The sequence below is a fragment of the Tursiops truncatus genome, chromosome 9, assembly GCF_011762595.2.
Source record: "Tursiops truncatus isolate mTurTru1 chromosome 9, mTurTru1.mat.Y, whole genome shotgun sequence".
Taxonomy (NCBI): Eukaryota; Metazoa; Chordata; class Mammalia; order Artiodactyla; family Delphinidae; genus Tursiops; species Tursiops truncatus.
Window position 1 is genome coordinate 19,842,977 of NC_047042.1, and position 23,740 is coordinate 19,866,716.

General features: G+C 39.4%; 2 protein-coding genes across 7 annotated transcripts in view; one reads left to right on the forward strand and one right to left on the reverse strand.

Moving 5' to 3' along the window:
- NAPEPLD (N-acyl phosphatidylethanolamine phospholipase D) overlaps window positions 1-23,740 on the forward strand; it is an 88,031-nt gene that overhangs the window by 57,984 nt on the left and 6,307 nt on the right. For all 6 annotated transcript variants that reach the window (XM_019940545.3, XM_019940543.3, XM_073809583.1 and 3 more), the window contains 2 exons: window positions 19,160-19,806; window positions 23,221-23,335. In XM_019940545.3, coding sequence (XP_019796104.1) covers window positions 19,160-19,806; window positions 23,221-23,335 — 762 coding nt within the window. The remainder of the gene's footprint in view (window positions 1-19,159; window positions 19,807-23,220; window positions 23,336-23,740) is intronic.
- Window positions 17,964-23,740, reverse strand: part of ARMC10 (armadillo repeat containing 10) — a 51,302-nt gene continuing 45,525 nt past the window's right edge. The window contains exon 7 of the mRNA XM_073809585.1: window positions 17,964-18,136. Within this exon, the coding sequence (XP_073665686.1) occupies window positions 18,116-18,136 (21 nt within the window). The 3' untranslated portion in view covers window positions 17,964-18,115. The remainder of the gene's footprint in view (window positions 18,137-23,740) is intronic.

Below are 23,740 nucleotides of genomic sequence, written 5' to 3' on the forward strand. Positions count from 1 at the left end.
TTTCATGTGCTTTAAAAAACAAAACAAAACAAGAAAAAACCTCGTGAATAAAATTTACCTCCTGAAATGGGCTTATTGAAAGTCGGCTCTGTTTTCAATTCTCTTTCAATCACCTACCACACTACATTTCTAGAGGGCGTTTTTCATTTAAGCCTCACAGGCCTTGTGAATGTGAAGTACCCATAAGCACTGGTTTCTTTTTGTTTTTTTTTAACGTCTTTATTGGGGTATAATTGCTTTACAATGGTGTGTTAGTTTCTGCTTTATAACAAAGTGCATCAGTTATACATATACATATGTTCCCATATCTCTTCCCTCTTGCGTCTCCCTCCCACCCTCCCTATCCCACCCCTCTAGGTGGTCACAAAGCACTGAGCTGATCTCCCTGTGCTATGCGACTGCTTCCCACTAGCTATCTATTTTACATTTGGTAGTGTATATATGTCCATGCCTCTCTCTCGCTTTGTCACAGCTCACCCTTCCCCCTCCCCATATCCTCAAGTCCGTTCTCCAGTAGGTCTGTGTCTTTATTCCTGTCTTACCCCTAGGTTCTTCATGACATTTTTTTTCTTAAATTCCATATATATGTGTTAGCATACGGTATTTGTCTTTCTCTTTCTGACTTACTTCACTCTGTGTGACAGACTCTAGGTCTATCCACCTCACTACAAATAACTCAATTTCGTTTCTTTTTATGGCTGAGTAATATTCCATTGTATGTATGTGCCACATCTTCTTTATCCATTCATCCGATGATGGGCGCTTAGGTTGTTTCCATCTCCGGGCTATTGTAAATAGAGCTGCAATGAACATTTTGGTACATGCCTGTTTTTGAATTATGGTTTTCTCAGGGTATATGCCCAGTAGTGGGATTGCTGGGTCCTATGGTAGTTCTATTTGTAGTTTTTTAAGGAACCTCCATACTGTTCTCCACAGTGGCTGAACCAATTCACATTCCCACCAACAGTGCAAGAAGGTTCCCTTTTCTCCACACCCTCTCCAGCATTTATTGTTTCTAGATTTTTTGATGATGGCCATTCTGACTGATGTGAGATGATATCTCATTGTAGCTTTGATTTGCATTTCTCTAATGATTAATGATGTTGAGCATCCTTTCATGTGTTTGTTGGCAATCTGTATATCTTCTTTGGAGAAATGTCTGTTTAGGTCTTCTGCCCATTTTTGGATTGGGTTGTTTGTTTTTTTGTTATTGAGCTGCATGAGCTGCTTGTAAATTTTGGAGATTAATCCTTTGTCATTTGCTTCGTTTGCAAATATTTTCTCCCATTCTGAGGGTTGTCTTTTGGTCTTGTTTATGGTTTCCTTTGCTGTGCACAAGCTTTGAAGTTTCATTAGGTCCCATTTGTTTATTTTTGTTTTTATTTCCATTTCTCTAGGAGGTGGGTCAGAAAGGATCTTGCTGTGATTTATGTCATAGAGTGTTCTGCCTATGTTTTCCTCTAAGAGTTTGATAGTTTCTGGCCTTACATTTAGGTCTTTAATCCATTTTGAGCTTATTTTTGTGTATGGTGTTAGGGAGTGATCAAATCTCATACTTTTACATGTAGCTGTCCAGTTTTCCCAGCACCACTTATTGAAGAGGCTGTCCTTTCTCCACTGTACATTCCTACCTCCTTTATCAAAGATAAGGTGACCGTATGTAAGCACTGGTTTTAAAGTTGTCATTCCAGGAAACAAGGCAGCAGCATTTCTGGTTGCCCAACTTTGGTTACTCGGGCAATGAGAGGCTTAGGGAAAGTCCTGCTGCTGGGTTTTAAATGAGTGGAATGTGCCAGAACAGACAACCAAGGACTTGTGTCTCAATACTTCCACCCCCTTCCCTTTCCCCCGGGACAAATCCCAATCTCTGCCAAAGCGCTGTGCTGAGGGTGCTGGCATCCGTAAGTGGGGTGACTCTGCGGAAGGAGGCTGGAGGTGGGAACCCCAGCACCAGGAGACATGGGGACCAGGTGACTTTTCAGAGCCCTTCCGGCCCAGAGGGTCCACCATCCTTTGGCTGCACTAGGCTTGGCCTTGCTGTCAGAGGTCCATCGTGGATCTGGAGATTGTGGTCCATCCCGAAGGGATCAGGCACTGCAGGTCCAAGGAGAGCTCATTTGCTGGCACATCCTTCCCAGCTCCCTAAGCCCCATGACATCCAGCCTTTGGAAACCAAGGCTGCTGGGGCTCCAGGGATGTGAAGCTCTCTGGGTCCCAAGGCCCGAGGAGAATGTTGTAGGAATTTCGTTTTTGCTTTTGTTTCCTAATTTAACATTTAGTTTATATTGGAGTATAGTGGCTTTACAATGTTGTGTGTGTTTTAGCTTTAAGTAGCTTGATTCAGGTAAACAGAGACACATAGCTACTCTTTTTCGGACCCTTCCTGTATAAGTTCTTTCAGATTGTTGAGTAGCGTTCCCTGTGTTAGACAGTAGCTCCTTGTTGATGATCTATTTTATGGATATTAGTATGCAGGTGTTAATCCCAACCTCCTAAGGTATCCCTCCAGCCCCACCTTTCCCCTTTGGTAACCATATGTTCGTTTTCTAAGTCCGTGACTCTGTTTCTGTTTTGTAAATTTGGTTATTTGTATCAATTTTTAGATCTCATCTGTAGGTGATATCATATGCTATTTGTCTTTTTCTGTCTGGCCTATTTCACTTAGTATTGTCACCTTCAGGTCCATCCATGTTGCTGCAAATGGCATTATTTCACTCTTTTTATGGGTAATAACCTTTTTTTTTTTTGCGGTACGCGGGCCTCTCACTGTTGTGGCCTCTCCCGTTGCGGAGCACAGGCTCTGGCCGTGCAGGCTCAGCGGCCATGGCTCACGGGCCTAGCCGCTCTGTGGCATGTGGGATCTTCCCGGACCAGGGCACGAACCCGTGTCTTCTGCATTGGCAGGCGGACTCTCAACCACTGCGCCACCAGGGAAGCCCCTTCCCCTGTTTTTGACTGGGTTGTTTATTTGTTTGATTTAGAGCTTCATGAGCTCTTTGTATATTTTGGAGATTAATCCTTTGTTCATACTTCATTTGCAAATATTTCTTCCATTCTGTGGATTGTCTTTTTGTTCATGATTTACTTTGCTATGCAAAAGCTTTTAACTTTTATTATATCCCCCTTTTTATTTTGTGTTTATTTTCGTTACTCTAGGCGGTGGATCCGGAAAGATACTGTTCTGATTTTTGTCAAACAATTCTGCCTGTGTTTTTGTCTAAGAGTTTTATAGTGCCTGTTCTCACATTTAGGTCTTCAATCTATTTTGAGTTCTTTTTTTTTTGTGGTACGCGGGCCTCTCACTGTTGTGGCCTATCCCGCTGCGGAGTGCAGGCTCAGGGCCCATGGCTCACGGGCCCAGCCGCTCCACAGCATGTGGGATCCTCCCGGACCGGGGCATGAACCTGCGTCCCCTGCATCCGCAGGTGGACTCTCAACCACTGCGCCACCAGGGAAGCCCCTTGAGTTCTTTTTTATGTATGGTATTAGAGAATGTTCTTGTTTTACTCTTTTACATGTAGTTTTCCAGTTTTCCCAGCACCACTTATTGAAGTGACTGTCTTTTCTCCATTGTATAGTCTTGCCTCCTTTGGTAGATTAATTGGTGCGTGAGTTCACTTCTGGTTTTTTTCTTCTTTTCTATTTATTTATGTTTCTGTTTTTGTGCTAGTACCATACTTTTTTGATGACTATCACTTTGTAGTATAGTCTGAAGTCAGGGAGTCTGATTCATCCATCTCCATTTTTCTTTCTAAGGATTGGTTTTTGTATTCTCGGTCTTTTTTGTTTCCATACAAATTAAAAAAAAAATTTTGTTCAAGTTCTGTGAAAAATGCCATTGGCAATTTGATTGCAATTGCATTGAATCTGTAGATTGCCTTTGGTATTATAGTGATTTTGACACTACTGATGGTTCTAATCCAACAACATGGTATATTTTTCCATCTGTTTGTGTCATTTTTGATTTCTTTCATCAACATCTTATAGTTTTTAGAGTACAGGTCTTTAGCCTCCTTAGGTTGGTTTATTCCTAGGTAGTTTATTCTTTTTGATGCGATGGTAAATGTGATCGTTTCTTTAATTTGTCTTTCTGATCTTTCATTTTAGTATTAGTAATGCAAGAAATTTCTGTGTATTAATTTTGTATCCTGCAGTTTACTGAATTCATAGATGAGCTCTAGTAGTTTTCTGGTAGCATCTTTAGGATTTCCTATGTATGATATCATGTCATCTGCAAACAGTGGCAGTTGTACTTCTTCTTTTCCAGTTTGGATTCCTTTTATTTCTTTTTCTTTTCTGATTGCCGTTGTTAGGACTTCCAAAACTATGTTGAATAAAAGTGGCAAGAGTGGACATCCTTGTCTTTTTCCTGATCTTGGGGGAGATGCTTTCAGCTTTTACTGTTGAGAATGCTGTTAGCTGTGCGTTTGTCATATATGGCCTTTATTATGTTTAGGTAGGTTCCCTCTATGACCACTTTCTGGAGAGTTTTTATCACATATGGGTGTTGAATTTTGTCAAACGTTTTCTGCATCTACTCAGATGATCATATGGTTTTTATTCTTCAGTTTGTTTATGTGGTGTATCACAGTGATTGATTTGCAGATACTGAAGATCCTTGCATCCCTGGGATAAATACCACTTGATCATATTGAATGATGTTTTTAATGGATTGTTAGATTCAGTTTGATAGTATTTTGTTGAGGATTTTTGCAACTATGTTTTTCAGTGATATTGGCCTGTAATTTTCTATTTTGTAGTATATTTTTCTGGTTTTGGTATCAGGGTGATTGTGGCTTATGAGTGGTTCTTAAATTCCACTGTTGTAGGTGCAAGAGATACAGCCATGAACAAGGCAGAAAGGAAACCTGGCCTCCTTGGAAGTTAGGTTTATTGGAAGAGAGACAGTAGTCAAGTAAATGATGTGGAATATTGAAAGATGATTAGTGCTTTGAGGAATAATAAGGCAGAAAAGAAAGGAAAAGGAATAATGCAGAAAAGGAAGATGATTAGTGCTTTGAGGAATAATAAGGCAGAAAAGGGTGAGAACTGCATTCTTTAATGAAGTGTAAGCTTTTTTCTTTCTTATGGCACTTCATACTTCATTGTTAGGTTGTCCTCCAAAAATATTGCATCAGTTTACACTCCCCCCAAAAGTATGAGAGAGGATCTATTTTTCTCTACTCCTAACCAACAATTAGCTTTGTCATTAAAATAAAAAAGACCTTTGCTGATGAAAGGTGAAAGATGATGACATTTTAATTTACATTTCTTTTTTACTTCTAATCAGGCTAAACCATTTTTAAGTTACTTAGGCTTATGCGGTCTTATTTTGTGAATTATCTTCTAGTATTCTTGGACCTTTCTTCCATTGAAGTGTTACTTTTTTTCCTTACAGATGTATAGGAATTTATTTATATTTAACCATTTTAATCCTTTCTCATAGATGTTGCAAAGTTTTGTTTCCAGCTCATCACTTTTTTTTTTTGAGGGGGTAAGGGGACTTTTTTTTAACACAGAAAAGTTTTTAATATTTATGCAAATATGCCAATATTTTACTTTATTATTTTTTCCTTTGTGTGCCTAAAAAGGCTATTTCTGCTAGCTATCAGATACATCATCACCTGTATTTTGGTTTTTTTTTTTCACTTTTTAAAATTAATTATTTAATCCATATGGAATCTAGTTTGGTACATATAGGGTGCTTTACATATCTATGTATGTCTTAGACAACCAGCTCAGATATAAACACCATTTATTAAATTCCAACACTGTTTATTAAATCATCTTCTATTTCCTCTTTGATTTGAAATTCCAACCTTATATTCAGTATTCATATACTTGTATATATGCCAGTATACCTGTTTTGGAATATCCTGTTCCAATGAGCTATCTTTTCTGGCAACAAGATCACACTGTTTTAATGTTTGTAAATTTAATATTTGATTTAATATCTGTGCTCATTTTCATTTAGGTTTAAAAAAACCTGGCTCTTCCTTCCTATTAGTTCTTCAGATGAAATTTATAAATTTTTTTTTATTTCAAAAAAATTTTTTTTGCTATTTTGATTGAAATTGAGCTAAATTTTTGAATAAATATTCTGGGAGAAACATTTTTGCAAAGGGATTTTTTATCGAGATACATGATAAGTCTTTCTACGTAATCTTTTTTTTTTATGATTAGTCTAGAAATCATAATAATTCAGTATACTGATAAATTCTTAAGTTCTGTTTTTTTTTTAACATCTTTATTGGAGTATAATGCTTTACAATGGTGTGTTAGTTTCTGCTTCACAACAAAATGAATCAGTTATATATATACATATGTTCCCATATCTCTTCCCGCTTGCGTTTCCCTCCCTCCCACCCTCCCTATCCCACCCCTCCAGGTGGTCACAAAGCACTGAGCTAATCTCCCTGTGCTATGCGGCTGCTTCCCACTAGCTATCTACCTTATGTTTGGTAGTGTATATATGTCCATGCCTCTCTCTCGCTTTGTCACAGCTTACCCTTCCCGCTCCCCATATCCTCAAGTCCATTCTCTAGTAGGTCTGTGTCTTTAATCCTGTTTTACCCCTAGGTTCTTCATGACATTTTTTTTCCTTAAATTCCAGGTATATGTGTTAGCATACGGTGTTTGTCTTTCTCTTTCTGACTTACTTCACTCTGTATGACAGACTCTAGGTCTATCCACCTCATTACAAATAGCTCAATTTCGTTTCTTTTTATGGCTGAGTAATATTCCATTGTATATATGTGCCACATCTTCTTTATCCATTCATCCGATGATGGACGCTTAGGTTGTTTCCATCTCCGGGCTATTGTAAATAGAGCTGCAATGAACATTTTGGTACATGCCTGTTTTTGAATTATGGTTTTCTCAGGGTATATGCCCAGTAGTGGGATTGTTGGGTCATATGGTAGTTCTATTTGTAGTTTTTTAAGGAACCTCCATACTGTTCTCCACAGTGGCTGAACCAATTCACATTCCCACCAACAGTGCAAGAGGGTTCCCTTTTCTCCACACCCTCTCCAGCATTTATTGTTTCTAGATTTTTTGATGATGGCCATTCTGACCGGTGTGAGATGATATCTCATTGTAGTTTTTATTTGCATTTCTCTAATGATTAGTGATGTTGAGCATCCTTTCATGTGTTTGTTGGCAGTCTGTATATCTTCTGTGGAGAAATGTCTGTTTAGGTCTTCTGCCCATTTTTGGATTGGGTTGTTTGTTTTTTTGTTATTAAGCTGCATGAGCTGCTTGTAAATTTTGGAGATTAATCCTTTGTCAGTTGCTTCATTTGCAAATATTTTCTCCCATTCTGAGGGTTGTCTTTTGGTCTTGTTTATGGTTTCCTTTGCTGTGCACAAGCTTTGAAGTTGCATTAGGTCCCATTTGTTTATTTTTGTTTTTATTTCCATTTCTCTAGGAGGTGGGTCAGAAAGGATCTTGCTGTGATTTATGTCATAGAGTGTTCTGCCTATGTTTTCCTCTAAGAGTTTGATAGTTTCTGGCCTTACATTTAGGTCTTTAATCCATTTTGAGCTTATTTTTGTGTATGGTGTTAGGGAGTGATCAAATCTCATACTTTTACATGTAGCTGTCCAGTTTTCCCAGCACCACTTATTGAAGAGGCTGTCCTTTCTCCACTGTACATTCCTGCCTCCTTTATCAAAGATAAGGTGACGATATGTGCGTGGGTTTATTTCTGGGCTTTCTATCCTGTTCCATTGATCTATCTTTCTGTTTTTGTGCCAGTACCATACTGTCTTGATGACTGTAGCTTTGTAGTATAGTCTGAAGTCAGGGAGCCTCATTCCTCCAGCTCCATTTTTCGTTCTCAAGATTGCTTTGGCTCTTTGGGATCTTTTGTGTTTCCATACAAATTGTGAAATTTTTTGTTCTAGTTTTGTGAAAAATGCCAGTGGTAGTTTGATAGGGATTGCATTGAATCTGTAGATTGCTTTGGGTAGTAGAGTCATTGTCACAATGTTGATTCTTCCAATCCAAGAACATGGTATATCTCTCCATCTATTTGTATCATCTTTAATTTCTTTCATCAGTGTCTTATAATTTTCTGCATACAGGTCTTTTGTCTCCTTAGGTAGGTTTATTCCTAGGTATTGTATTCTTTTTGTTGCAATGGTAAATGGGAGTGTTTTCTTGATTTCACTTTCAGATTTTTCATAATTAGTGTACAGGAATGCCAGATATTTCTGTACATTAATTTTGTATCCTGCTACTTTACCAGATTCATTGATTAGCTCTAGCAGTTTTCTGGTAGCATCTTTAGGGTTCTCTATGTATAGTATCATGTCATCTGCAAACAGTGACAGCTTTACTTCTTCTTTTCTGATTTGGATTCTTTTTATTTCCTTTTCTTCTCCGATTGCTGTGGCTAAAACTTCCAAAACTATGTTGAATAAGAGTGGTGAGAGTGGGCAACCTTGTCTTATCCTGATCTTAGTGGAAATGCTTTCAGTTTTTCACCATTAAGGATGATGTTGGCTGTGGGTTTGTCATATATGGCCTGTATTGTGTTGAGGTAGTTTCCCTCTATGCCTACATTCTGGAGAGTTTTTATCATAAATGTGTGTTGAATTTTGTTGAAAGCTTTTTCTGCATCTATTGAGATGATCATATGGTTTTTATCCTTCAGTTTGTTTATATGGTTTATCACACTGATTGATTTGTATATTAAAGAATCTTGCATTTCTGGGATAAACCCCACTTGTCATGGTGTATGATCCTTTAAATGTGCTGCTAGATTCTGTTTGCTAGTATTTTGTTGAGGATTTTTACATCTATGTTCATCAGTGATATTGGCCTGTAGTTTTCTTTTTTTGTGACATCTTTGTCTGGTGTTGGTATCAGGGTGATGGTGGCCTTGTACAATGAGTTTGGGAGTGTTCCTCCCTCTGCTATATTTTGGAAGAGTTTGAGAAGGATAGGTGGTGGCTCTTCTCTAAATGTTTGATAGAATTCGCCTGTGAAGCCATCTGGTCCTGGGCTTTTGTTTGTTGGAAGATTTTCAATCACAGTTTCAATTTCAGTGCTTGTGATTGGTCTGTTCATATTTTCTATTTCTTCCTGATTCAGTCTTGGCAGGTTGTGCATTTCTAAGAATTTGTTCATTTCTTCCAGGTTGTCTATTTTATTGGCATAGAGTTGCTTGTAGTAATCTCATGATCTTTTGTATTTCTGCAGTGTCAGTTGTTACTTCTCCTTTTTCATTTCTAATTCTATTGATTTGAGTCCTCTCCCTCTTTCTCTTGATGAGTCTGGCTAATGGTTTTTCAATTTTGTTTATCTTCTCAAAGAACCAGCTTTTAGTTTTATTGATCTTTGCTATCGTTTCCTTCATTTCTTTTTCATTTATTTCTGATCTGATTTTTATGATTTCTTTCCTTGTGCTAACTTTGGGGGTTTTTTGTTCTTTTTTCTCTAATTGCTTTAGGTGCAAGGTTAGGTTGTTTATTTGAGATGTTTCCTGTTTCTTGAGGTATGATTGTATTGCTATAAACTTCCCTCTTAGAACTGCTTTTGCTGCATCCTGTAGATTTTGGGTCGTCATGTCGCCATTGTCATTTGTTTCTAGGTATTTTTTGATTTCCTCTTTGATTTCTTCAGTGATCACTTCATTATTAAGTAGTGTATTGTTTAGCCTCCATGTGTTTGTATTTTTTACAGATCTTTTCCTGTAATTGATATCTAGTCTCATAGCATTGTGGTCGGAAAAGATACTTGATACAATTTCAATTTTCTTAAATTTACCAAGGCTTGATTTGTGACCCAAAATATGATCTATCCTGGAGAATGTTCCATGAGCACTAGAGAAAAATGTGTATTCTGTTGTTTTTGGATGGAATGTCCTATAAATATCAATTAAGTCCATCTTGTTTAATGTATCATTTAAAGCTTGTGTTTCCTTATTTATTTTCATTTTGGATGATCTGTCCATTGGTGAAAGTGGGGTGTTAAAGGACCCTACTATGAATGTGTTACTGTCGATTTCCCCTTTTATGGCTGTTAGTATTTGCCTTATGTACTGAGGTGCTCCTTTGTTGGGTGCATAAATATTTACAATTGTTATATCTTCTTCTTGGACTGAACCCTTGGTCATTATGTAGTGTCCTTCTTTGTCTCTTCTAATAGTCTTTATATTAAAGTCTGTTTTGTCTGATATGAGAATTGCTACTCCAGCTTTCTTTTGGTTTCCATTTGCATGGAATATCTTTTTCCATCCCCTTACTTTCAGTCTGTATGTGTCTCTAGGTCTGAAGTGGGTCTCTTGTAGACAGCAAATATATGGGTCTTGTTTTTGTATCCATTCAGCCAATCTGTGTCTTTTGGTGGGAGCATTTAGTCCATTTACATTTAAGGTAATTATCGATATGTATGTTCCTATTCCCATTTTATTAATTGTTTTGGGTTCGTTATTAAGCTTTTTTTTTTTTAAGGCGGTTTGTTTTTTAGAAAACGTCAAAAAGAAGGCTCAGTATGAATGCATTTAAACAGATGTGGCATCATGTAAGAGAGAAGACTCATTTGTCTTAATCCAATTTTTATTTTCTTATCATTTACCTACATCTTTCTCCTTGTTTCCAATAAAAGCCTAGAACTAACTAGATTAAATGCATGTTGACTTCTTTTATTTTCATAGAATACTATAAGTCCATACTTTATCCCTTTAAGTTGCCCAGATTATTAATTTTTAAGAACTGCTAAGTGTGATAGAGTTATTCATTTAAAAAAATTTAAAGACTATGTAAAGCATACTTACTTCAGATCGTTAGGCCAGTTCAGAATTTAATCAGATTTCTCGAAATTATTTTAATTAGATATTGGGACGCTAGAGTTTAATAATACAGATCTTAAAATTATTGTTTTGGAAGAAGAGGATAATATGATATATGTAGGGTTATGATGACTATATAATGGAATTTACATCATTATAGTATGTTATGTTTAGGTTTATGAATATGAAAGTGTTCTGGAAAAGACATGTGATTAAAGTATAAAATAATAGAACAGCTCTCAACAAAGTGAAAATGGGTTATTAGCAGAGCTACACAATTGCATTGCCTGGTTAGACAACAGTACTTCGTTCCTGATATTTGCCTTTTCTGGGTCATTGGAGCAGTGGGTCCGCTCACAGGCTTCAAGTTGTTCATGTGCTTTGTGCTCTTGCAGTGGCTCAGTGACCTTCTCTGATTGTTAGTGTTGATGATAGTCTCCAACAGTTAGGAGAAAGGAGGTTGGAGAACTTCAAAGAGGGAGGGAGGCAGGCACCTCCGAGTTTCATTAGTGGAAGGAGGCCGTCCTTATCAGTTACTGCTGTAGAAGTGAGAGGGACAGTCATATTGGAGTAGGAGAGAGACACGGGACTGAGGCTGCACAGCATGGCCTGGTAGAAAAAGTGGGACACCAGGAGTCTGGGAACCAGGCTCAGGCTCAGGAATCCTGTCCGTGTGTGACCTTATTTCTATCACAGTCCCTCAAGGAACTCTTTTTTTTGCGGGGGGGGTGGAGGGGAGGGATCTATGAAGTTAGGATAAGAGAGTTTCGGTGACGAGGATTGTTTTGAGATTCATGTGACACATGAAAGTACTTTGAAAATCTCACGCATTCTTTAAATGTATGATATTGAAGAATAGGATGCCCTTTGAAAAAATGATACGTAGCAGTTATTTTATATTTGTACTGTAGTAGGCCAGCAGGTTGCTTTTTTATTTTTATCGAGGGGGAAAAAAAAAGCATGTATACAGGTTTTTTTTAAAAAATCATATTACCGACAGGCTTATAAGACAAATACCAGTCCCCTAACCAGCCTCTGCCACCCAGGCCCCTTTATTTCCTTTGGAGTTTGTCTTCATATTTCTTTTCTTTTTATTGTGGTATGAACACTTAACATGAGATCTACCCTCTTAAATTTGTCAGTGTACAATGCATTATTGTTGCCTGCAGGGACCATGTTGTACAGCAGATCCCTGGAGCTTCCCCATCTTGCTTAAGTGAAGCTGTGCGCCCACTGATAGTAACTCCCCACATTCCTCTCCCCCACAGCCCCTGGCAACCACCATTCCACTCTTTGATTCTATGAGTTTGACTATTTTAGATACCTCAGATATGTGGAATCACGCAGTGTTTGTTTTTCTGTGGTCCTTCACATTACTATCAGATGTAACCCACTCTGTATCCCTCCCCATCTCTCCCGTGCTTCTACTTGAGCTTTCCCCTTACTATTTACATTATTGTGACTATGTCAGTATTGTTCATTGATGAACCAATGTAGTATGGCCATGTCTCCTGTCTCACATACTTTTCCCTCTGAGGTTAATGATCCCTCCTTTTTCGTCTGTTGAACTTTCTATGTATTTATGACTGATCATCTCCCTCCTTCCCATGGCTTCTCAGGACCATCTTCCCGAGGGGGAGACCTTCAGGAGGTTTTCAGCACCAGGCTCTAATCTGGGCTGATGCCCTCCAGGCTCTCTGTGGCTTCCTTCCGGGCTCTCCCTCACCGCCCTCCTGGGCCCCTTTCCCTCCTCACTGTGGCCCTGTTTCCTGCGTCCCACCTGTTCCCCCTCTTGGATATTTTCTCCTTTTGGTGGAGCGCACTCTTAACGAGCTTCCTGAGAGGGGGTACACGGGACGATAGTTTTTTGAGACCTTGCTTGTCTAAAATGTCTTTATTCTCACTCTTTATTCTAAATTGAATTTATAGTTGGTTTACAATGCTGTGCCAATCTCTGCTGTACAGCAGTGACTCATTTATACACAAAGAGACATTCTTTTTTTATATTCTTTTCCATTATGATTTATCACATGATACTGAATATAGTTCCCTGTGCTCTACAGTAGGACCTTGTTGTTTATCCATCCTATATATAATAGTTTACATCTGCTAACCCCAAACTCCCAGTCCTTCCCTCCCCTACCCCCTACCCTTTGTTAACCACAGGTCTGTTCTCTATGTATGTGAGTCTGTTTCTGTTTTGTAGATAGGTTCATTTGTGCCATATTTTAGATTCCACATATCAGGGATATCATATGGTATTTGTGTTTCTCTTTCTGACTTGCTTCACTTAGTATGATAATCTCTGGTTGCATACATGATGCTGCACATGGCATTGTTTTGTTCTTTTTTAAGGCTGAGTTTATTCTCATTGTTGATTGATAGTGTGGGAATGGAATTTTAGTTTGGAAACAGTTTTCTCTCAGAATTTGAAAGCATTACCTCCATGACCTTCTTTTTAGTATTGCTTTAGAGAAGTTCAGTGCCATTTCTTGATCCTTTGTGTGGGACCTTGATTTCCTCTGTGGAAACTCTGAGGATCATATCTTTGGCACCAATGCTCTGAAGTTTCACCAGGATGTGTGGTTCTTTATTTATCATGTTCGATGCCTGGTGGGCCCTTTAGATGTAAAAATCTGTTGCCTTCAGTTCTAGGAAATTTTCTTGTCTATTTCCTTGAAAATTTCCTCCCCTCCATCTTTTCGTCGTAAAACAACTACTGATTATATTTTGGATCTCCTAGATCAACCCTCTGTAACTTTATTTCCCCTGTATTTCATTTCTTTTTATTTTTTTGTTTTGCTTTCTGACAGGTTTCCTCAAGAATTTGTTTCATTTTTAAATCACTATGTGTTTCACTTTTTTATGTGATGGGTGAAAATGTCATAATATGAAATTTAAAAAAAGAGTAGAAAATATGAATATCCTATGATCTTAACCATGCATAAAAATAGCATAATGTTTAACAGTGGTTGTAATCTCTGCACATGGATATAATGGATGGCTACTCTTCTTATCTTTATGTTATATTTTCCAAATATTTTATAAAGCACATTTTCTTTTATAATCAAGGAGGAGTTTAAAAATATTAAGCCATTTTGATGCATCTTGTACTCCTAATATGGATAGTATGGCAAAAATATACAACCTTAGCATTCATATTTAATTGAATCGGTGGTATTTTGGTAAAATCAATCTCTATTCAGTGTTCACCTATATCGTCAAAATAAATATGAAAAAGAAATATTTTTAATTCAAATCTTAAATATGAGTTGCGAAGTACAGATATTAAAGTTTCCTAAAACAGCACAAAGATACTTTCAGTTGGAAGAAAAGGATTAACTCAAGTCCTCTTTAAAAGTGATTTTTTTTTTAGAAAATATGGTTTGAACAGATTTTTGTCAAAGCTTTCTGTCTCATTCATGTACAGAAACACATATACTTAATATTAACAAGAATGTGGGTTTCATTGTTTTGAAGTTAACATTATCTATGCCATGGAAAGAGTTATGGTTTAATGAAGAGAGAGGGTCTTGAGAGTCAGAAGACCTTGATTCCACTCCTGATTGGACACTTACTTGTTGTATGACCTTGGCAAGTGTCTTAGTGACCCTCTGCCTTGGTCTGGTTTTCTGTGAAATGGCAGTAACATCTGCTTCACAGAGTTAGATGACAGTGTACTTAAAGCATCTGGCAGAGTAGTGGTTGAATAAATGTTGGGATTTTTCCCTTTCCCCAAGAAAAGTGAAACATTAACTAGTGTACAGGTTAAGAACAGGCTTGGGGATTTTCCCATTTGTAGCTTTAAAGAAGGAGGACCAACCAAGAAAAATCTTGATCTAGTAAAGAAAAATGCCAAGTGGGTGCTTGATTTCTGTAAATAAACAAGAATTTCCCCATTCTACGTGCTTTTTCAAACTCTGATTAGGATAAAAAGTAAAAAACTATTTTTTTCTTTTTGGAATCTCAATTGTAGGCACTATTTCTTTGAGTTTCATGGGCCAGTAGTGTTAGAGATCAAATTCTTTAAAATAAGCTACTCTTTTGCGATGGATGGGCTTAGAAACAATATAGCAAGAGGAAAGGACCTTGAAGAAAAGTGTGACTGCTTAATTCAGATCTCTTGTCAGACGTTTTGCCTTTTTGAAAAAACAGTTTTGTTGAGATATAATTCCCGTATTATACAATTGACCTGGTTAAAGTGTACAATGTGGCAGTTTTTCGGTACATTCAGAGTTGTGCAACCGTCACTACAATCTAATACGTTTTTATTATCCCAAAAAGAAACCCTGTGTCCTGAGTCATCACCCCCCAGTTCTCCAGCCCCTGGAAATCACTAACCTATTTTCTGTCTGTGGATTTGCTTATTCTGGAAACTTCATATAAATAGGACCACACAGTGTATGATCCTTTGTGATGGGCTTCTTTCCACACTTTACCTGTTAGTACTGCGTTTGGAGAACAAGTTGAGGCTGCCAGAGGTGCTCAAGGTTTTGTTTCCTCTCAGTTGTCAGTGGATAATGCCAGATATTAAACTTTAAAATGACTTTTAAACTTAACAGCAAAAAAAAAAAAAAATGCAACAATTTTCAGGGAGTTTTGTTTCAGATATTTTGATGCACTGTTTAAACATGATGCTACTTAAATTTTTTTATAGTTTTATTAACATAATAGAAGCACCACATATTCAAAAAGTAAAATCTGGCGAGTTTGCATATCTGTATAAACCTGCAAAATGATCACCATGATCAAGAAAATGAACATATCTGTCATCTCTAAAAGTGTCCTTGTGTCCACAGAAATCTACATCTGATTCTCCCCCACCTGATTCCCAGGCTGTTACGGACTCACCCTGGAGATATTGCGGGTTCAGTTCCAGACCACTGCAAGAAAGCCAGTCATACTAATTTTTTGGTTTCTCAGTGCATATGAAAGTTACGTTTGCCTAATTAAAAATACTTTATTGCTAAAACATGCTAACCATCATCTGACAATGCAAGGTTGCCACAAACCTTCAATTTGTAAAAAAACAAACAAAACAAAACAAAAAAACACCGCAGTATCTGTGAAGCGCAATAAAACAAGGTATGCCTGTACCTTTTTTTTTTTTTTTTTTTTGTGGTACGCGGTTCTCTCACTGTTGTGGCCTCTCCCGCTGCGGAGCCAGGCTCCGGATGCGCAGGCTCAGCGGCCATGGCTCACGGGCCTAGCCGCTCCGCTGCATGTGGGATCTTCCCGGACCGGGGCACGAACCCGTGCCCCCTGCATCGGCAGGCGGACTCTCAACCACTGCGCCACCAGGGAAGCCCTGTACTTGTGTTTTTTAAAAATATGTATTAAATGAGAATACTTGGGAGTAAGTATGGTGGCGTGAGGCAGAATGTGTGGAGGCAGGCGGCATGCCCTCGTGTGAATGCTGTAACTTCTGTTTTTTTGTCTGTAAAATGGAGAGAGTTAATAACACCTACCTCCAGCATTGTGGTATTAAATGAAAAAATTTTATGAAGCAGCACAGTTTCTAGCACATGGTAAGCACTCCATGCATGTATTTTGTGTTATTCGAAAGTACTTGATACATTAGATAATGCTGCATCATCATCATGTGCCTCGTATGAAGCCTAACGCATGCTAGGGACTCAACTGATACTCATTCCCTCTCCTTTCTAACATAATTCTTGATAAGCACACCGTATGGCATTTGTTCACCAACCCTAACTACCAGCTTTGAGAACTGAGTTGAAAAATTCATTCACTCATCCATTCAACAAATTTTATCGTGCATGCTGTGTATTAGTCATGGAAGCAGGCACTGTGAATGATTCCAAGTTGAATAAGGCACGGGCTGCATCCTGTGTACAGTTAACCAGGGTAAAAAGCAGAACATCCATGGTGTGCAAACAGGTGGCATGGGAGTGGAGAGGGAGAGTGAGCAATGCCGGCTGTGGAGACTCAGGGATGGCTCCGTGAAGGGCGTGCGATTTGATTAAAGTCTTGAAGGGATGAGAGAGAGAAGGAAGAGGGTCAGTGTTGTGCCAGGCTCCCAAGCTTAGGCTGGGAGCGAGGTGCTGCAGTCCCAGTGTTGGGGGGAGTACAGAGCCGTGTGCAGGAACTGAGTGAAACAGCTGGAAAGGAGGAGCGGCAGTCCACCAACAGGCTTACCACTGGGCTAAGGAGGTAAGACGTGCTTTGTCAAGCAGTACAGAACCAGTGACGATTTTTCAGCAGGGGAGAGAGGTACGCCCTAAGAAAAGTGTTTGAGGTGGCTCTAGTGTGTGGAATGAGTTGAAGGAAGGTGGCTGAGCCATCAGGGAGGACTTGAACATGCCTGGATGTTACTCAGGATCTTAACTCGGATCTTAACTCTTAACTATGAGTGAGGCAACAAGTAAATATGTAAGGGATCGATAGGGGTGGTGCCTGCTTGCTTGTCGGGGTTGGGGTGTGCTTCCTTCTTCTTTTGCATTACTTGCAGAGGGCTTACTGTGTGCCAGCCTCTCCTAATTCAGCCCCCAGTAATGACATGTAGGTGCAATTATTATACCCATTTTTCAGATGAGGAAACTAAGGCTTAGGCTGGCTAAGAGCTATCTTGTCATTCTCCACCTTCTGGGCCCACTTCCTGTTTGGACCAGCTCAGTGACCTCTCTGTTTCCCTTCACCTGCATCTCCCCCATCTGCCCTTTGCTGTCTCCTTTGTCCAGCTCTTTGTCTTTCCTGGCAGCTGTTGTGACACACCCCAGGTCATCATTTAAACTTGAAAAGTGGTTTCTCTAAACATGAATTGGGTCATGTCTTTTTTTTTTTCTTTTCTTATCGATGCTTCCTCACTGTCTCTGGGTGAAGTGTGGGATTCAAGGCTTTTACTGGGTTCTGATCCTATAAGATTTCAGTTTGTCTTCTGCACCCCCCGAACGCCACATTCCTACTTGGCTCTGTGCCTTTGCTTGGGCATTTTCTCCACCTGAAATGCCCTTCCCCCTTTTCTCTGCATCAGGAACTTCTCACCATTCCTCAGGAACGCACACAAGTTACTGTGTCTGTAATGCCTTCCGCAGCTGGGCTCTTCATTCCTTCTTACTGGGCTACAGCATGCCTTGTATTTTATTTATTCAGTACCATGCCTTTTTCAAAACTGATTTGCAGCAGCTTATAAAAAGACATGTAGCAGTAAAAAAACCAGATGGATAAACATACAAGAGCAAATGGACAATTAGGGTAGAAAAATAAAGCCAAGAAAGGTTAGCATAGAAATCTGTTCCATTGTTCCCTGCGATGTGCCCTGCCCTGTTCCCGTCTGCATATGGGCTGGAGGAGTCTTCAGCTTTTACTCTGAACTTCCTGTCAAAGCAAAAGTCAAAGCAGGATTGTCAGTTTTCCCAATGGTAGTCAAAGGAGTAAAGCCAATTGCTCTGCAGAAGAGCTTTTCCTGTTACAGGGAATCGAGAGCAGTGTTTCTGGGGTGTGTGTGTGAAGGTGGGGTTGGTGTGCGCTGGTACCCAGTCACCAAGACAGCCAGCCCCACGGTACATGCTCGGCAAGTTTCACAAGGAAGAGACCTCCATGCAGCTGTATGGCCTAACTCCAAAGCACAGTTTATGAAAGTTTTATAAAAGCCAGGACTGTGATGCTAGAACACAGCTTCTTGTTGGTCCAGCTTAATCCAAGGATAAAATGAAGAATAATAAAGGAATAATACTTAACACATTATGTTGTAGTTATTGTTTCACACCTGTTTGCCCCCAAAAGCGATCATCTTCTCATGGGCAGGGACCGTGTTCCGCATTGGTTTGATCAGTGGTAGAAAACCTCAGAGGTAAGCGGTGAGAACCATCTATGCCCGACTTTCCCAGCAACGACCAGAGCACTCTGCTCTGAATTCTGTGTACTCAGGAAGTCAGGTTCACGTGAGATCCACGATCTACACATATGTGGTCAAAAGTTTTCTTTACTATTTCTAGGGGCTGACCTCCTGAGGCAGTTTTCAGTAGCGAATGCACCAGCTGAGTAAACAGCAGTAGCAAAGGGACTGCATCTCGGTTGGTCTACTTCTGGCATTTACAGAAGAGAGCCTTTAAAAATATTTCGTAAAGTCAGCAGTACTCAAAGTTTTAAGTTTAATTTTCCCTTTGTTGGTTGCATCTGGGAGTAACATCTTACATCACTATGCAGTGATTATTGAGTCAGATTCAGAAAGAAGTATGCACTTTCAAGAAAAAAGCAAAATTAACAGATTTATCGAATGACTTCAGTTCTCCCCAAATAACCCTTCTCTCTGTAATTGAGGTCAAAAATGTATTTATGATGACACATAATACCTTTTTTTTTTAACAGCTGCTTTTCTTTCTTTCTTCATATGTGTAGGAGCTTGATAAAGAACTCCCAGTGCTTAAGCCGTATTTTATCGATGACCCTGAAGAAGCTGGAGTGAAGGAAGCTGGCTTAAGAGTCACGTGGCTGGGACACGCGACAGTGATGGTGGAAATGGATGAGCTCATCTTGCTCACGGATCCTGTCTTTAGCGCCCGGGCCTCCCCGTCGCAGCGCATGGGTCCCAAGCGGTTCCGGCGTCCCCCTTGCACCGTCGGTGAACTGCCCCAGATAGACGCGGTCCTCATCAGCCACAACCACTACGACCACCTGGACTACAGTTCTGTCACTGCTCTGAACGAGCGATTTGGTAACGAGCTGAGGTGGTTTGTGCCTTTGGGGCTCCTGGACTGGATGCAGAAATGTGGCTGTGAGAATGTGATCGAGCTGGACTGGTGGGAGGAGAACTGCGTCCCCGGACACGATAAGGTGACGTTTGTGTTCACACCTTCCCAGCACTGGTGTAAAAGGACTCTGACGGATGACAACAGGGTTCTCTGGGGCAGCTGGTCTGTCTTGGGGCCCTGGAACCGCTTTTTTTTCGCAGGAGACACTGGTTATTGCTCTGCTTTTGAAGAGATAGGAAAAAGATTTGGACCTTTTGACCTCGCAGCTATTCCCATTGGAGCGTATGAACCAAGGTATGTAGATGTCTAAAGCAAGCATTCCTGCTACATGATAAATTAACTGGACTCCGAGTAATCTGTGGTTTTAATGGTGGGCTTTGTTATACATTGGGTGGGGGGTTGGTGGGCCAGAGTCAGTTAAAATTTTTCTTTGAATTTTAAAATGCTTTAATTACAGTGATATCAGTTAAATAATTGTAGTTACTGAAATTATATTACCAAGAGAAAAGGACGACGGTTTAAAGAATTACTCTGCCTAGCCCGAAGTTCGTGTACTATTCCGACTAAAGTTAAACCTGTCGGCCAGTACTCAAACCTGACTCTTGGTCTTTCTTTCACGTGGAGGATACACTCCATGAGTGGAATGCACCCATGCCCTGTCCTGTGTTTAGTGGAGAAAAAGGGCTTGGCCTATAGCATCAGTCCCTTGTGACGGTCTTACTGCAGGCAGCACTGAGGTTAGTCTGCTAAAGACATTGCTGCACTACTTACCACTTGCCCTGCAACCTCTCTGTACTGATTGCCTGTCTTCAGAGCACAGAGCAGATAAAGGTCACACGAGCATTTGAGACCCAGGAGACCCATCCGCTGCCTGTGTTTTCCTTAATACTGCCTATGATTTTCAAGAATTCAGTTAGATTTCAGTCAACTCTGGTTGATATGTACAAGTTAAGAGAAAATAAACACTAAAAGTAGCAAAGTAGGGGCTAATTTAAAAAAATGTTTTATTTTCTGAAGTCCATGCACAGACTCATACAGAATGGTATGTAGGATGGCATTTTATTTAGGTGATCCTACAAACAGAACACTGATACATAGATGAATTGAGCAAATCTGATCATTGGTTTCCATCAGATTGTTATACTTTTCATTAACTTTTTAAGTTCACCAAAACCATTACATTGCTAAGTATATTAATGCTTACTTCTCCCTTTTTTCTAGTTTCTTCATTTAAGGGACTAGATATTTTTACCTTACTAAAAAATTATTATAAGCCAATAGTAGGGCTTGAATTTCACTTTTCCACATAATTCTAATTCTGAATTCTAATGAAACCTCTTAAAACATCAGTCAACCTGTTTACAAATCAATTTTATATGGTATTGATCCTTATTCAATATATGTTCTTAGTATATTAGAATACTTGTGCTTGTGAAAATAAAATTTTCATATGTAGAAATATACAGACTTGTCATATACAGGTGATAAAATATGTACAGCCGAAGTACACAAATGCACTCACATAATTCCCCCTTGCTTCTTGCACTGCAGCTGTCTTGTCACTAAGATGGGAGAAGGATGGGGAGGACAGTATTTGCTCTAAAGAATTAAATTGGTAGTAGCCTCTACTCTGTATTCCAGTTCTCTAGTCAGTTCTATAGTTTTATTTTTATTTTTTTTGGCCATGCTGCATGGCACGGGGGATCTTAGTTCCCTGACTGGGGATCCAACCCATGCTCTGTGCATTGGAAGCCTGGAGTCTTAAGCACTGGACCACCAGGGAAGCCCCAGTACTAAAGTTTTAGAAATGTTGTTATCAACAAAACTTCAGAGTAGTCTATAAATGTAAGATGATCACACCCAAAACGATTTTCAATAATCTGCTTAGAATGTTTTCACCCTTACTTTTGGGATCTCCTGTCATCGGGCATTCTATCCAAGTCGGTTAGGATTTTGACTTTTTATTTTAATTTGTATACTAGAGTAAACATTTTAAATGTATTTCAGACATGAAAAGGAATATGTCTATCCCTTTGATTTGAAGAAAGGAATATGTCTATCCCTTTGATTTGAAGTAGGAGTTTTTAAAAAATCAATAGAGAGAAACAGCCAAAACTGTTTTCATCTTGCCCTGAATTCTAAGTGTCAGGAGATAAAGCAGAACAAGTGCTTCTCTAATCTCTTGTTGAGAACACAGTGGCTTTGTTTTGGGGCTCCCATCAGGCCCGGCAACTCCTAACAGTAAATAACAACCCTTGTGCTGTGCAGATGGATGAACTTTTCCATGACGTGTTCTACAAAGTGCAGCAGCCCCTCTGCTGAATCCAGATCCCTTAATCTTCACTGCAGTGTTCATTGCCAGTAGCAGACCCAGGATATAAATAATGTGAAGACACTGTTGTTTTACCTCTTCTAAACTGCTGGCTGAGGGGGCTTCCCTGGTGGCACAGTGGTTAAGGATCCGCCTGCCAATGCAGGGGACACGGGTTTGAGCCCTGGTCCAGGAAGATCCCACATGCCGCGTAGCAACTAAGCCCGTGCGCCACAACTACTGAGCCTGTGCTCTAGAGCCTGCGAGCCACAACTACTGAAGCCTGAGTGCCACAGCTACTGAAGTCCACGTGCCTAGAGCCTGCGCTCTGCAACAAGAAGCCACCACAATGAGAAGCCTGCGCACTGCAACGAAGAGCAGCCCCTGCTCGATGCAGCTAGAGAAAGCCGGTGGGCAGCAACAAAGACCCAACACAGCCAAAAATAAATAAATAAAATAAATTTATAAAAATAAATAAACTGCTGGCTGGGCAAGCAAAGGATTTGCCTGTATGTAGTACATTTTACTTTTGTATCAGAAATAATTCTCCTGAAAGTGTTGGCTTTGTCAACTCCCTACTCTTTTGGAAGAATTCTATGAAGTAGCTGCTGTACTTCATGCTTTGAATAAATTTTGTCTTGTTTAATCCTCACAATAACCCTGTGAAGTGGGTATAGTTTCTATTTCACGGACCAGGAAATGGCAGTTGGAGAAACTGAAGCAGCTCCAAAGGCATTCCCAGGAATTGGTAGAGCTGGGATTCACGCCCAGGCCCCCTGCCTCCAGAGCCGTCTCTTCCCAGGCATGAGGCAGCCTTTCACATTGCTAAACTCTATTTAGTCTCCCTGATGTACCCTTTCTTCTTGCCAAACCAAACACCTCATTCATCAGTTGTATGGTATTTAAATAAAATCCTTGAATAGTAACTGGATTTTTTTTGCTCCTGATCTTACAAATTATACACTAATTTTTGTTTCCTTTTCACTTTAGCACGTTAAAAAAAAAATTGTTTCAGCAAGGTTATTTGCAACTGGAGTTTTGATTTCTAGTTCTTTACCCATTATTCTGTTTCTTTCATTCATACCAGGATTGCAAAATATCTGCTTTTTAAAGTAATAAGATATCTTCAGAATAAATCATCAGTAAAATAAAAATACATGTGAAACAAAATCTACTATTCAAAGGGAAGTTTTGCTTGAGACGTATCTACTGTTATAGCAGTTTGTACAAGAAAGATTTTTATTTTTTTCCAGCAGAAAAGTGGACTGAAGGGAGATGGTTTTGCCTACTGTGATTTATTTCTGTGCAGAATGTTAAAGGTTGATTACATGAAGCAGTAATTAGAATTTATTGTATACTTAAAAGCCCAGATTTAATAAATTACTGTGTTTTATCAGGTGGTTTATGAAGTACCAGCATGTAGACCCAGAAGAGGCTGTAAAGATTCACATTGATGTGCAGACAAAGAGATCTGTGGCGATTCACTGGGGAACTTTTGCCTTAGCGAATGAGGTGAGTGTGATTGTGGTAACAATAACTCGTGACGTGTCTGACCGATGATAGGACTGATCACTGTACCCTGCAGTGTGTTCGGAAACCAAACTAGAATCAGAACCTGCGTGGTCATCAAGTGACTTAGGGTGGTAAATCATATTAATTAGTGAAACGATATTTATGTACAGTGGGAAAAAAAATCCTCAGTGCATGTTGTTCTTTTGGCTTATTTGTGTAGTTAATGAAGCAAGTGTTTATATAACCAAAAATGTGCGCAGCCTTAGTAAATAGAAAAATGAACCGTCATGTCATCCCTCTCACGGGAGGCTTTTGTTCTGGCAGAAGATACAAGACATGCACATAATTACTCAGAGTGTTGTAAAGTGGGACAGATAAAGTGGTCTCAGAGTCAGGGACTGTTAC